This window comes from Lithobates pipiens, unplaced genomic scaffold (genome assembly GCF_037356315.1).
Source record: "Lithobates pipiens isolate NorthernLeopardFrog02 unplaced genomic scaffold, aLitPip1_a1.2 Scaffold_13, whole genome shotgun sequence".
Taxonomy (NCBI): domain Eukaryota; kingdom Metazoa; phylum Chordata; class Amphibia; order Anura; family Ranidae; genus Lithobates; species Lithobates pipiens.
The window spans coordinates 283656407-283671206 of record NW_027507718.1 but is presented as its reverse complement, the minus strand read 5'-3'; the positions used below and the strand labels follow the sequence as shown (position 1 = coordinate 283671206).

At 38.6% G+C, this 14800-nt stretch overlaps 1 protein-coding gene across 1 annotated transcript in view; it reads left to right on the top strand.

Moving 5' to 3' along the window:
- Positions 1 to 14800, top strand: part of COL25A1 (collagen type XXV alpha 1 chain) — a 586562-nt gene that overhangs the window by 476632 nt on the left and 95130 nt on the right. Inside the window, exon 18 of the mRNA XM_077476703.1 lies at positions 3509 to 3553. Within this exon, the coding sequence (XP_077332829.1) occupies positions 3509 to 3553 (45 nt within the window). The remainder of the gene's footprint in view (positions 1 to 3508; positions 3554 to 14800) is intronic.

The following is a 14800-nucleotide window of genomic DNA, read 5'->3' as shown; positions in this document are numbered from 1 at the left end:
TCAGACATGCTAACAGTCCTGAAATTGAAAGGAATGCCTCTTATTTTTGCTTTAGAAAAGGAAAGCATGCTTCCAGTATATTGCTGGAGTGGTTTAGTTGGAGTTAACTGTTAGCATTTCTGCTTAATGCAAAGCTGTGCCTTGCCAATTAAGAGTACAGCAACATGGTTGTTTTAAAACCAGGTCCCCAAGCAGTTATACTCACCTCTCCTTTGATCCCCCACTGCTCCGTTCATCCATCATGAATGAAGAAAATATTTGGTACTTCCAGGTATAGGGGAGCATGTTATATGTGTTTATATATATTCATATATGTGATAAAACTTGTGCTTAAAGGAGAAGTATGGCCAAAGTTCACTTTATTCTGCAGTCCTGTGGCCTGTTTTCAGGCGACAGTAGGCTAAAGCCCTCTTTTGGCTGACATCACTCAGCTGGTCCAGGCTCAGAAGAGATCCCGACTTTAATCCTGGACTGGCAGCTGGCTCATACTCTCAGCAAGCTGCCAACCCTGTACAGCCCAATGCTCCAGTGACTGAAAGTCATTGGCTCTCTGCTCACTGAAGACAGAGAACTGAGCAACCAGCAGTGTTTGATTGCTCAGTTCTCTGTTTTAGTGGCAGCGGGGGTGGCTGCAGCATTGGACACCAATGCTGTATCCACCTATATGAGTATAAATGTTTATTTTTTTCAATTTTTCAATTCCCATACTTCTCTTTTTAATGATTGGTCCAGTGCCGTCACTCTGGGTTGGGAGACAAACAACCTTGCATAAGCTCCAACTGGAAATCCAAATATGACTTACATGCTGTCTCTCCTCACACCTGGCAACTGAACGCAGTGGCAGGGAATCAAATGAAAGTAGGTATGTGCTACTGGGAATGAGGATATGATTTGCTCTGCATAGGAAAAGTCACCTCCTAACTTCTACAAAGGGGGTGAAGACTAAGGATCTATGCTAATGAAAATTCTAGATGAGTCTACATCTACATGTCTGCATATCTACTGTACATGTATAGTAATTGTTATTTTTGTTTCACTGTATGACTACTTCCTGCAATGGCATTATAGAGCTTGACTCCAATAATGCATAGCAGCTTCCGCTGTCCGTGTGTACAGTGTACTTAAGTTAGCATAACGAAGCCTCCAGATTGAATACAAAAATAAAATTTTTGATAACGGCAGGTGATGAAGTGCAAATATTTTCTTTGCTATTCCATGCAAAGTAGGTGAAAATATAATCCTGGATTTCAGTTTTAACATTTATCACACTGTGAGCTTCAGGTGTAAAATAGAAAATGTCTTCCCATTCAATTTATTCCTAAAAATAAATAACATATTTACAAATAAATTGATAGCTCTTCCATCATTTTTATATAATTTGTTTTTAGAGTTGATTGTCATGTTTATTACAGTAGAGATTTTAAAAAGTATGAAGGTTTCACGATAGAGAGTTTACCTTGTGTACCTTACCATCTCTTCAAATGTTATATTTCCTATGTACACAAATTATTCTGTAATAGATTGAAGGTGAAAATTATGTTTGTTACATTTTCTGAAAGCAGCAGTCACACTTCAGATCATTTTCTATAATTAAAGTATTTTGTACTTCAGAATACAGAAAGAGAAAAGCGTGGCATTTAAGGCTTTTGTTTTGAGATTGAAATGGCAAAGGTTTATAAAACAAAAATATAGAAATTAAAAACTTTTTTTTGTGTTTGCACCTCAGTATCTCAATAAAAAAGAATGGTTATTGAGTCTTTTATGAAAGATTATGAATATACATGATATAGTATTAATAAAGAGAACAGACCTTGCATTAAAGAAGATACTTTGACAGTATAATTATATTTAGATTTATTGTTCAAACTGTGATTTCGCTCACCATTGGTGAAAAAAAATAATCCTGCAGTTCTGATGTCAGCAGATTAATGTCCTTCTTAACCATGTTTGCAGCACAGAGCTGCAATCATAGACAGAGCTGCAGAAAAAAGGAAGAATTTTCTTTGAAGAACCATGCGGATGTTTACAAATTTTAGTGTGATGTAATAGAATTAGCCAGAAATGTAAACATTTTCGTACACATTTTAGTGTGTATATTTAGGCACAAATTAAAGAGGAAGTAAACCCTGGTGGGTTTTACTTCCTAGATATAAAAATAGAAGAAAGGGCGCACCAGCCTTGTGCATTATCCTTTGGATATGTATTTATTAAAAATTATAAAAAAAAAGAAAACTACTCACAAATGACTGTAGAATTCTTGCAATAAAATATTCACCAAGTAGCAGCATATAGTCTGAAATGAACAATACACTCCAATGGTCACAGAGGAAATCACAGGACCACTACCAGCTGATGCGTTTCAAGGGGAAAACCCCTCTCCCTTAGAGCTCAGCAGTGTACACTCCTTCAGCAATCCCCAAATCCTCTTTATTTCCCTGCAAAGGTAAAACATAATGGGCTAGTATATTAATGGGCTGAAACTGAAGCCCACAATGTCTCCGTTGTCCCCACTAGCAGAGAGCATCCATCTTCGCTCCTTTTCCTTCCAGGGCCACGTACTCCGGCTCTGTGACTGGTCACTCCCGCACGTGCGCACGGGAGCTGCCAGTCACAGCATGGCCCCTATTAGAAACGGCACGATGTGCCCTCTCTAAAGGCATGCGCTGATGACATTGGCACATGCGCCATACTCATCGGTGCTCGTCTTTTTAGTAAATATCTCCTAAACCTCCACGGTATATTTCAAGCACCTACAGGTAAGCCTTAATATAGGCTTACCTGTGGGTAAAAGTGGTTGTACATGGTATACAACCACTTTAAGTGACTTATTCCTAAACAAGCTATGATTTTTTTTCAGGTTTCATTGACTATTTCTCCATACATTTATAAAGCTATAATCTAGCAAAATCTAAGTAAAGCAAAGTGTCTTTGAACAGAAGATAAATAAGCATCAAATCTGCATTATTTTTACTAGCAGTGTTGTCTTTCCAGTTTTACTGAGGATTGCGTTGTAATATGGCACTAGGGGGGTATTGGTTATTTCTCTGTGCTCCATGAACTATTAATTCTTCCCTGGTTGCCGGTAGCCATTGTGTTTTTTCTTTTTATTATAGGAGTTTATCAAATGTTTAATGTACTACCTTGTTTTAATTGCATAATGTCATTGTAAGCAGGTGTAATCAAACCTACGTCAATATAAACCATGCCCAGGTAGGAGGTTTACCTAAAAATGCTTTTAGTTAAAGACACTGTTCACGAAAGAGCTTGCTCTATTCTGTTGTTATATAGAATTTTTTTTTAAGAATCATGCAACTTATTCATTACAGCCACCCCCGTTCTCTGCTCTATTTCTCAAGCAGTCTTTTAACATCTGCCGGTGACCATTAAAAGCACTTTATTGTCACAGTTGTGTCTCTGTGAGGGTATAAAATCTGCTGTTACTGTTCCATTATGTCTGCCCTTTTCTCACCACAAGAACATATTTTTCTGTAATATGATTTTTCTGTAGGGTGAACCAGGGCTTCCTGGGCTACCTGGACTTCCTGGAATAAAGGTAAATTGCTTTTCACAACACTGTATTTTTATAGCTGCATTCATTATTATAGTGTATTCTACAAAATTCCAACAGATTTCTAGATTCATTGCAATTTGACAATGCCATGTGTAGGTGTACACACTTGCTTAATTGACTATAAAGATTATTATTTTCAATAAAATTATATCCCCCCACCCCCCTTTTATATGCTGCATCCCAATTATTTTAACACTGTGGCTGTGATATTTTTGTAACCATCAAAAAGAGTTACTAAACTACACTATATTACCAAAAGTATTTAGACGCCTGTCTTTACACGCACATGAACTTTAATGGCATCCCAGTCTTAGTCCATAGGGTTCAATATTAAGTTGGCCCACCTTTTGCTGCTATAACAGCTTTAATTCTGGGAGGGCTGTCCACAAGGTTTAGGAGTGTGTTTATGGGAATGTTTGACAATTCTTACAGAAGCGCATTTATGAGGTCAGGCACTGATGTGGAGAAGAAGGCTTGGCTCGCAGTCTCTTCTCTAATTCATCCCAAAGGTGTTCTATCAGGTTGAGGTCAGTCAAGTTCCTTCACCCCAATATCGCTCATCCATGTTTTTTTGGACCTTGCTTTGTGCACTGGTCCAAGTCATTAGGTGGAGGGGGAATTATGGTGTGGAGTTGTTTTTCAGGGGTTTGGCTTGGCTCCTTATTTCCAGTGAAGGGAACTCTTAAGGCATCAGCATACTAAAACATTTTAGACAATTTCATGCTCCCAACTTTGTGGGAACAGTTTGGGGATGGCCCCTTCCTGTTCCAACATGACTGTGCACCAGTGCACAATGCAAGGTCGATAAAGACATGGATGTGTGAGTTTTGGGTGGAGGAACTTGACTGGCCTGCACAGAGCCCGGACCTCAACCTGATAGAACACCTTTGGGATGAATTAGTGCAGAGACTGTAAGTCAGGCCTTCTTATCCACATCAGTGCCTGATCTCACAAATGCGCTTCTGAAATAATGGTCAAACATTCCCATAGACACACTCTTAAACCTTGTGGACAGCCTTCCCAGAAGAGTTGAAGCTGTTATAGCTGCAAAGGGTGGGCCAACTCAATTTTGAACACTACGGGCTATGACTGGGATGCCATTAAAGTTCATGTGAGTGTAAAGGCAGGCGTTCCAATACTTTTGGTAATATAGTGTATATTTGATTGTGAATTTTCAAGATATCTGCATGAACAGTTTCTAAAATGAAATCTAATTTTCATATAAGTCATAATAATAAAGGTGGTGTTACTTTACATAAATAATCTTTTATATTATCATATCTTTATTTGAACATATGGTTTGTAGCTCCTTTACATCTTTGCGTGCAGTAATGTGCTTGTTTGTGTGTTATAGCAAGTTAGTAAGGCATTCCAATGAAAGTGCCAGGTGTTCCAGTTAATTTAGGTATGGGATTGACTATTCCTGAAACATAAAAAACACAGAATTTTGTTGAAATGCAATATTTAAAACTGATTTTGAGACTTTAGAAGAGGACTTTATTAAGTCAGATTTTTCACAAGTACAGTATATCATACAGAAATAAATAAAAGAGAAGTATGGCCAAAGTCACAGGAGTGCACTTACTTTTACATTCCATTGACTCAGTAACAGCTGACAGTGGGCTATACTCTCTGACTCAGCTAATAACACAGAGCCATTCCAGGCTCAGCTGCCTGATTGACAACTGGCTCCAGCTCTTCAGCTGTACTGATCCCGCTCCAGCCCTGCTTTCCAGGGTCCTGGAGGGGCATAGCGGAGAGCGGTGACTCAAAGTCACCACTCTCAGCGGTCATGTGTTTGCTCAGTTCTCGTGGTTAAAGGCTGGCAGGGGACAGCTGCAGCAACAGGCCAATGCTGCACAATGAAGGTGAGTATCTATGTTTGTTTTTATATGCCACATACATCCCCTTTATACAAAAATTGTGTAATTGAGGTGGTAAAATAGTACTCCCTTAAAAAGCAGGTAAAAAACCTTTCACAGCACACTAACGCCCAATGTTTTGTGGACAAATGAGGCAAACTTACTTTCTGTTGAATGCACATAAAATAACTTTAGAGAAAATATCATCTACATACATGTAGTCAGCAAGGCACACTGTCAGTTCGCAGATTGTGCCAGAAATGCAATAGCTAACTGTCTGTAATCTAAAGTGAAAGAAGCTTGGTCATCCAATATTACAAAAAACCCAGACAACTAAATGAATCAACAGTGTGGTTCAAATAAAAGGAAGTTGTGTGTTTTGAAATTACCAAGTCTTGACTTCAGAGTCATTGAAATGCTGTGGTATGATCTGAAGCTGCCTATAGAAGACATTCCAAAAAATGCAGTAATTGATAGGTACAGTAAATATCTCCTAAACACTGTTTAGGAAATATTTACTTTAGAAGCAGCCGGTGACATCACCAGCGCATGCTCATTGAAGGAACGCCATATTGGAGGATCGGATTATTTTTTATTAAATCTCAGTATACCAAATCACTCTTTCGGATCCTTAAAGCAGTTCTAAGTGCAAAAATCTTTTTTTACCTTAATTCCTTTGAATTAAGGTAAAAAACCTTTCAATGCCTGTTTGGAGGAATGGATGGAGCTGGGATTGGATCAGGGAAATACATGGCGCTGGAATGGGATCAGGGAATATATGGGGCTGGGATAGGATCGGGGGAATGGATGGACCTGGAATGGGATCGGGGGAAATGGATGGAGTTGGAATGGAATCAGGGGAATGGATGGAGCCGGGATGGGATCAGGGGAATAGATGGAGCTGGGATAGGATCGAGGGAATGGATGGAGACAGAGGGGATCAGGGTGTTGGATGGAGATGGGATGGGATCAGGGGAAAAGATGGAGCTGGGATAGGATCGGGGGAATGGATGGAGCCAAGATAGGATTGGGGGAATGGATGGATTCAGAATGGAATTGCGGAATGGATGGAGCTGAGATTGGATCAGGGGAATACATGGAGCTAGAATGGGATCGGGGAAATGAATGGAGTTGGGATGGATCGGGGGAATGGATGGAGCCAGGATGGGATTGGGGGAATAGATGGAGCTGGGATGGGATCGGGGGAATGGATGGAAATGGAGTAGATCAGGGTGGTGGATGGAGGCGGGATGGGATCAGGGGAATAGATGATGCTGGGATAGGATCGGGGGAATGGATGGATCCAGAATGGAATTAGGGAATGGTTTGAGCTGAGATTGGATCAGTGGAATACATGGAGCCGGGATAGTATAAGGGGAATACATGTAGCTGGGATAGGATCGGGGAATAGATGGGGCTGGGATAGGATCGGGGGAATGGATGGACCTGGAATGGGATTGGGGGAAATGGATGGAGTTGGGATGGATTTAGGGGAATGGAAGGAGCTGGGATGGGATCAGGAGAATGGATGGGAGCTGGGATGGGATCGGGGGAATAAATAGATGGAGCTGGGATGGGATCGGGGAAATGGGTTTTGTTTAACCACATCCCTTAAGCTCCTCCCACTATTAAGCGCTTGGCCATGACCACATTTTGCCATGGCGTGCTACGTGCGCCTCAGGTCTTGTCCCTCATCCAGTGACACTCTTTCTGAAGTTCTAATGTTGAGAGGTATATCTTTATATACTAAAAAATAAAGTCTATTTATTATTAAATACTACCAAAAGAAAGTCTAAAAAAATTATATAAAATGAATTTGAGTCTAATGTTGCAAGGCTATCATAGCACTGATAACTGAAAAAAGGGCTGGTAATCATGGGGTTTATACGGGCTAGTACGCAGGCTATTGCTTAAAGAAAGTTATACACTTGTAAGGGTTTAACATTTTTTTTTTTTACTTTTGACATTATGCCTGACCAAGATGATTACAAAATCTACTGACTTCTTTCCAGATTCAGTTCATGTTCTTAAAATGTTTCCACGGCAATATTACGAGAAGTCATGCTGTTTTACTTTTACCTGTCATCCTTTTATAAATTACTAATGCTTTTTTGCTTTCTTGTTGAAAAAAGAGAGAACATTTGAAAGTTAGAATCATCTGAACATCTTTTTTTTTTTTCTGTGAATCTGTTCTTATTTAATTAAGTGATGTTCCACTTGAAATGATAAGTACAGAGCGATTTCCTTAGAGTTCTGTTATAAATAACATTGTGAGTTTGCAAGGGAACAAACACTTGTAGCAAAAGTCCTAGGTGCCATTAATAACACAGAAAAAAAGGTTTGATTCATAAGTATGTCTGCTGTGTTTGTGTTAATGGACAGTGGTTGTGGGCGATTAAAGTATTTTCTTGTTTTTATTGCAGACCAGTAGAACAACAATACCTCTCTTTCACAGGCTTTTACTTTTGTTCTATGCTTATTCATTTTTATGACTTTCCAGTCTCTGCAGCCATGCTTTTTTGATCTAGTCTACCTCCTACCAGTGTCTGAATATTTTAAACAATTTTAGGCACTGACAGTATCTTTACTGTTAAAAACCATAACTGTGTAGGCCAGTAGCGGGCATCCTGTTTGGGGGTTAATATGTCCTGTGGAAAGTCACGACCTATTTTTTTTTTTTTTATTCTGATTAATAGTTTATTACTCCATGTGCCCCGTTGAGGAGATTTCTGTTTTCCGTGTGTGTCTTAAAGACCAGAAGGAAGGAGAAACTCCCCAATGCAGACAGCAATAAAAGCACCTTTAGAAGATGGAGAAATAAAAAAACTTCTTGCAGGGTTTTGTTGCTGTGTTCTCATTGATATATCCACAATTCATTTGTTTGTTTTTGTTGCCACCATCTCCAATATGTTAAATTGGAAATTGTTTTAAACCTCTTATGAGCTTTTGTCAGCAACCAAATATATAAACATAGAAAATATTTTTTTATTAGTACCATTACATAAAAAGATGTTACATTACACATTTTCACATTTTATATATCGAAAGTCTGTTAACTGGTTGCCAACTAGATAACACAGATATACTGCGGCACAATGGCTCTCCTGGGCGAAACCCCGTACGGGTTCAGCTTTCCCTTTAGAAAACGCTGCATGGCGGGGGACCCGATGCGCGTGTCTGGCAGGCGCGATCACGTGCACGAGCGCCATCATGGGGATTTTTGTGTGTAAACACACAAATCCCTGTTCTGTCAGGGGAGAGGAGACATATCGTTTGTTTCTACTAAGTAGGAACAACAATATGTCTCCTCCCCCAGTCGGTCCTGTCCTCATACAATTAGAACACACTGAGGGAACACACATTTAACCCCTTGATGCCCCCCTAGTGTTAACTTCTTCTGTACCAGAGACATTTACACTGTAGTCAGTGTATTTTTTATTTTATTTTTTTATTGGCTTTTGCATATCCGCATACATAAACACATAGAATACCGTATCACTGAAACAGCGTAGTACATTTGTACACACATTGAATAATGTAGAAGAAAACATTGCTTAGATAGGGTGCAGATTAATGTTTAAGGTGGGGGTGACCAAAAGGGTCTTTGTAGTCTATACGAGTTTGATTAAACAACAGATTTTAAGTTTAGTAACAACAGCTCGTAACAGTTTTCCCTCGGGAGTGGGGGCAAGGTCGGAGGTAGAGTCCTGGAAGTCAAGGGGCCAACGTAGCCGCTGGAAGTTCATGGTGGCCGATAGGCTGAAGGATCACATTGAGCTTATAGCATTGATCGCTGTATAAATGTCAATGGTCTCAAAAGTGTGTCAAAAGTGTCCGATCTGTCCTTTTGCAATGTCGCAGTACTGCTAAAAATTGCAGATTATCGCCATTAGTAGTAAAAAAAAATGCCATTAAAATGCCATCAATTTTTCCCATAGTTTGTAGACGTTATAACTTTTTCAAAAACCTATCAATATACGCTTACTACGATTTTTTTTTACAAAAATATGTAGAAGAATATATATTGGCCTAAACTGATGAAGAAATTTGTTGTTTTTTTTTACATTTGGGGATATATATTATAGCAAAAAGTGAAAAATATTATTTTTTTCAAAATTGTCGCTCTTTTTTTGTTTATAGTGCAAAAAATAAAAACCACAGAGGTGATCAAATACCACCAAAATAAATATCTATTTGTGGGAAAAAAGGACGCAAATTTTGTTTGGGTACAGCATTGCATGACCATGCAATTGTCAGTTAAACAACGCAGTGCCAAATTGTAAAAAGTGCTCTGGTCAGGAAGGGGGTAAAGACTGAAGTGGTTAAAAATAGCATTTGAACACTTTTATGACAATGATGTAATTTTGTAGAGTGGTACCTCCCTGATGAAGAACGTTATGTAATGCATGTTCAAAACGTGTTGGGTTCCAGTAGGGATCAATAATAAGCGTATCGGGATCAATAATGTCAAACTTGAACTAAACAGACAGTGGTACAGCCTGCAAACTGAAATGACATCACCACAGCCCGCTTCAACTCAGAGTGCAACACGTTTCGAACATGCATTACATTACGTACTTCATCAGGGAGGTACCACTCTACAAAAAATTGACATCATTGTCAAAAAAGTGTTTAAATACTATTTTTAACAGAGTTTGCTATATAAAATGTGAAAATGTGTAATGTAACACTGTTTTTTTAAGATGAGGCCATTGTCGCTGGCCCATTTTATCTAACGGGACTAATAAAAAATATTTTTATACAGTTTTTTTTTATATATTTGGTTGCTGACAAAATCCCATAAGAGGTTTAAAACAATTTCCCATTTATATATCCTTACTTCCTGCTGTGTCAAAAGCCAGATCTTCCCTGTAGTGACACACGGCCATAAGCCATGTATCTCTGACACCACCATTACCAGAGAACTCCAAAAGCACTAAGTGCTTATTAATTAGCAGAAAGGCTGTGCTCTTACAGGTACAGAAACCTGGGCAACCTGGATAAAAAAAAAATAATGATAAAAATACAATAGCTTATCGGAACATGCTGGAGGGCGTCCAGCTGTGATCTAACATAAGAATATGCTGTGTACAGTAATTAGTAAGTAACTGCGAATAAATGAAAAGCTTTTCCCTGGGCGATGATATTGTTAGTGTGGTCAGGTTGTACTGAATATTGCTCCTAATAGCCCACAAACTGCATATCATCTGACCGGACTAACTAACACACAGTAAAAAATGTCAGATTTCATTTCATTTTTGACACTTGAATGTTCAAGGTTTGTTTTCTGCCTCAGGATGGATTAGCATTTACTATTCAGTTATATATAACACCTTGTAATAGACACACTTGCACAAAAAGTCTTTGGGCAAAGTGTGATATTTTTCTGTATCCACGAACAACCAGAAAGACTTCAACAGCTGTAATTTAATGGAAACGTACATGGAATTAGTTGCAGAAGCTTCATTTTATCACTTCTTGTGCCATATTTTATCAAACAGAAGCCAGTGGGGGTTATTTACGAACGGGAAATCCACTTTGCACTAAAAGTGCAAACTACAATTGCAAAGTGCACTTGGAAGTATAGTCGCTGTAGATCCGAGGGGGACATGCAAGGAAAATTTTAAAAGCATTTTAGCTTGCACATGATTGGATGATAAAATCAGCAGAGCTTCCCCTCATTTCAGATCTACCCCTCGGATTTACGGTGACTGCACTTTCAGTGCAATTTTTAAGTGCATTTTGTTTGTACTTGTAGTGCAGAGTGGATTTGCCTTTCATAAATAACCCCCCCCCCCCTATTTAATTTATATTCAACATTGTCATTAGGTAAATCAATTGGGCATCTGCTATGCTTGTTGTGTATAGCACAAGTATCTCCAATGTATAATAAAAAACCTTTAAGCAAAATAAAATGTAGCTCATCCGGCGCTTCTGGAAAGATGATCTATGATAGAATTTTGCAGCTGCTATAATGAAAATTAAACACAAAGCTCTAGAAGTCCATAGATGTAATTCACAAGCTATAACAGCGCTCTTAAATTAAAAGCAACAAAGTCCAATGGTGATAATATGCCCTCTGAAGAGCGAGTCCAAAGTGCATTAGGTGATCCTAAAGGTATTCATATGGTGTTTTTCAAAGAATAAAAAACCTTCACCGCACCACGTGAGACCACTCCACTAAAAAAATGCACTCACCAGAACAATGTAATAAAGACGCCTTGTTGCAATGATGTATCATTAGTCTGTAGCAAGCCCACGTCTTCAGTCAGCATACAACAAGGACTACCCATTCAAAGAGGGGTGTTCTTTTGTTCATTTGTTGTCTCGTTTTTCACAAACCAAATAAAAAGTAAAATAGCATCTTATAATATTCGTGTCATTTGCAGCCTATAACGATACTCGTATACCAGCCAAAAAAATACTTTTTTATTTGATGTAAGCATATTTTTTTAAAAGAGGGGACTGTTCTTAAAAGAAACTGTTTATGCTATGAGGATTCCTTCTCTGTTTCCTTATGGTTTGTGATAAACGAGACAATAAATTAACACCCTTTTTTGTATGAGTAGTCGTTGTATGATGACTGATGATGCGGGCTTGCTACAGGCTAATGATATGTCAGTGTAACAAGGCGTCATTATAACATTGTTCTGGTGAGTGCGTTTTTTTGAGGGGAGTGGTCTCACATGGTGCGGTGAAGGTTTTTTATTCTTTGAAAAACACCATATGAATATCTTTAGGTTCACCTGATGCACTTTGGACTCTCTTTTCAAAGGGCATATTATCAACATTGGACTGTGTTTCTTTTATTTTCAGAGCGCTGCTATAGCTTGTGAATTACATCTATGGACTTCTAGAGCTTTGTGTTTAATTATCTCCAATGTATATTACAGAATCTATACATCTACAGAAATATGCTAAATACATATCTTTTCTGGAAATTGCTTAAACCATTTGCATGTTTTTACATTATTACAATACAATTTAAACCAGTTTTACAAGATTGCACATTTGTGAACAAAATACCCTTGAAGTCCTTCTGTGTCATATCAGAATAATTTTATTAAGGCTATTTTCAAATAAAGACCACGTATCACATTTTCTACTTTCATAAATTATCAGAGTCATTTGATCCCCATTAGTATAGTATTGTATGTTTGTAGGGGACAAATGTTGGGTTTTGTTTTACTCAGTCCAACTGATATGTTGCATGTGCTTATATTGAGCTCCACCTAGTGGCACACAGCAAAACTGTCTTTGGATATGGCCTTGCAACTTCAATAAACAGCAGAAGGAAATGTTATCCCGCCATCCTTGGTTAGCTGCCTGGAGACAATGAAAATTGTCTATCGATTGCACTTAGAGAACGCAGCCAATTTTAAAAGTAAGAGCAGGTAACTAAAATCTTACATCCAATCACTAGAAAAAAGGACAGCTATAAATAGAAAAAAACATGAATTATGGATGTAATCTTGATTTTTTTTTTTTGTCTTCGATTTTCGTTATCTTTTTGAATATCCCCTTTTCTTCTTTATCCTCTTTTTTCCTTGTTTGTATTCATCTTGTCTTCACTTCCCTCACTAAATTATTTTTAGTTGTTTGACCCTTTACTTTCATACCCTTGACCATCATATTTTCCCCATTCCATTTTATGACGATGAAAATGATAATCTTCATTCTTAACGTTGCTCTATAAATTGTGTTTGCTGCAGTAGTGATTTCAGAGAATTTGCGTTTGAAAATGATGTTACTGATGGACATTTGTCGTATGAGACATTTTAAATAAGCATTTAGTGGTGGGTTTTAAGAGTTCCATAGGAATGTGGAAGACAACTGTATACATTCAGGTCAGATCAGGTTCCTACTTCATTGGAGTTTTGTTATCATTCATGGCGATCAACTCCCTCTGATACAAACATAAGAATTACGAGTCCTCAGAGGTTCTGTTTTCTCATTTTCTCATTAGCAAAGGCTTGATGGGGCATTTTGTATAAAAGCTTTTTATGTGCTAATATTTAGCATATCTATTAAAAAAAACATATCGTGAAGAACACATCTTGACTTCTCTGGTAGACATGGGAAGAATATGCAATCATATTTACCATTATTAGCCAGAAATGTGATTTAGTTTCACTAGAAGCATGGCTTCCCTGAATGCCCACCACCAACCCACCTAACCTCCTCTAATAGGAGTGTCCTTAACAGCCACTAAAATGTTCATATGGACAATGGAGATAGACAGTTGAGAGGAGTTTAACCTTCAGATTAAAGATTTAGACCAACAGTAGTAGATGTAAACAAAATTAGAAGGCTCTACAGAAGAGGCAATAATGGCAATGGTGGTGTATGCCCTTTACAGTGGTGTGAAAAAGTGTTTGCCCCCTTCCTCATTTCCTGTTCCTTTGCATGTTTGTCACACTTAAGTGTTTCGGAACATCAAACCAATTTAAACAATAGTCAATGACAACACAAGTAAACACAAAATGCAATTTGTAAATGAAGGTGTTTATTATTAAAGGTGAAAAAAAATCCAAACCATCATGGCCCTGTGTGAAAAAGTGATTGCCCCCTTGTTAAAACATACTATAACTGTGGTTGTCCACACCTGAGTTCAATTTCTCTAGCCACATCCAGGCCTGATTATTGCCACACCTGTTCACAATCAAGGCATCACTTAAATAAGAGCTGCTCGACACAGTAAGGTCCACCAGAAGATCCTTAAAAGCTACACATCATGCCGAGACCCAAAGAAATTCAGGAACAATTGAGAAAGAAAGTAATTGAGATCTATCAGTCTGGAAAGGGTTATAAAGCCATTTCCAAAGCTTTGGGAATCCAGCGAACCACAGTGAGAGCCATTATCCACAAATGGCGAAGACATGGAACAGTGGTGAACCTTCCCAGGAGTGGCCGGCCGCCCAAAATTACCCCAAGAGCGCAGCGACGACTCATCCAAGAGGTCACAAAAGACCCCACAACAACGTCCAAGGAACTGCAGGCCTCACTTGCCTCAGTTAAGGTCAGCGTTCATGCCTCCACCATCAGGAATAGACTGGGCAAAAATGGCCTGCATGGCAGAGTTCCAAGGAGAAAACCACTGCTGAGCAAAAAGAACATCAAAGCTCATCTCAATTTCTCCACAACACATCTTGATGATCCCCAAGACTTTTGGGACAACATTCTGTGGACCGATGAGACAAAAGTGGAACTCTTTGGAAGGTGTGTGTCCAAGTATATCTGGCGTAGAAGGAACACTGCATTTCATAAAAAGAACATTATACCAACAGTAAAATATGGTGGTGGTAGTGTGATGGTCTGGGGCTGTTTTGCTGCTTCAGGACCTGGAAGACTTACCGTGATAAAAGGA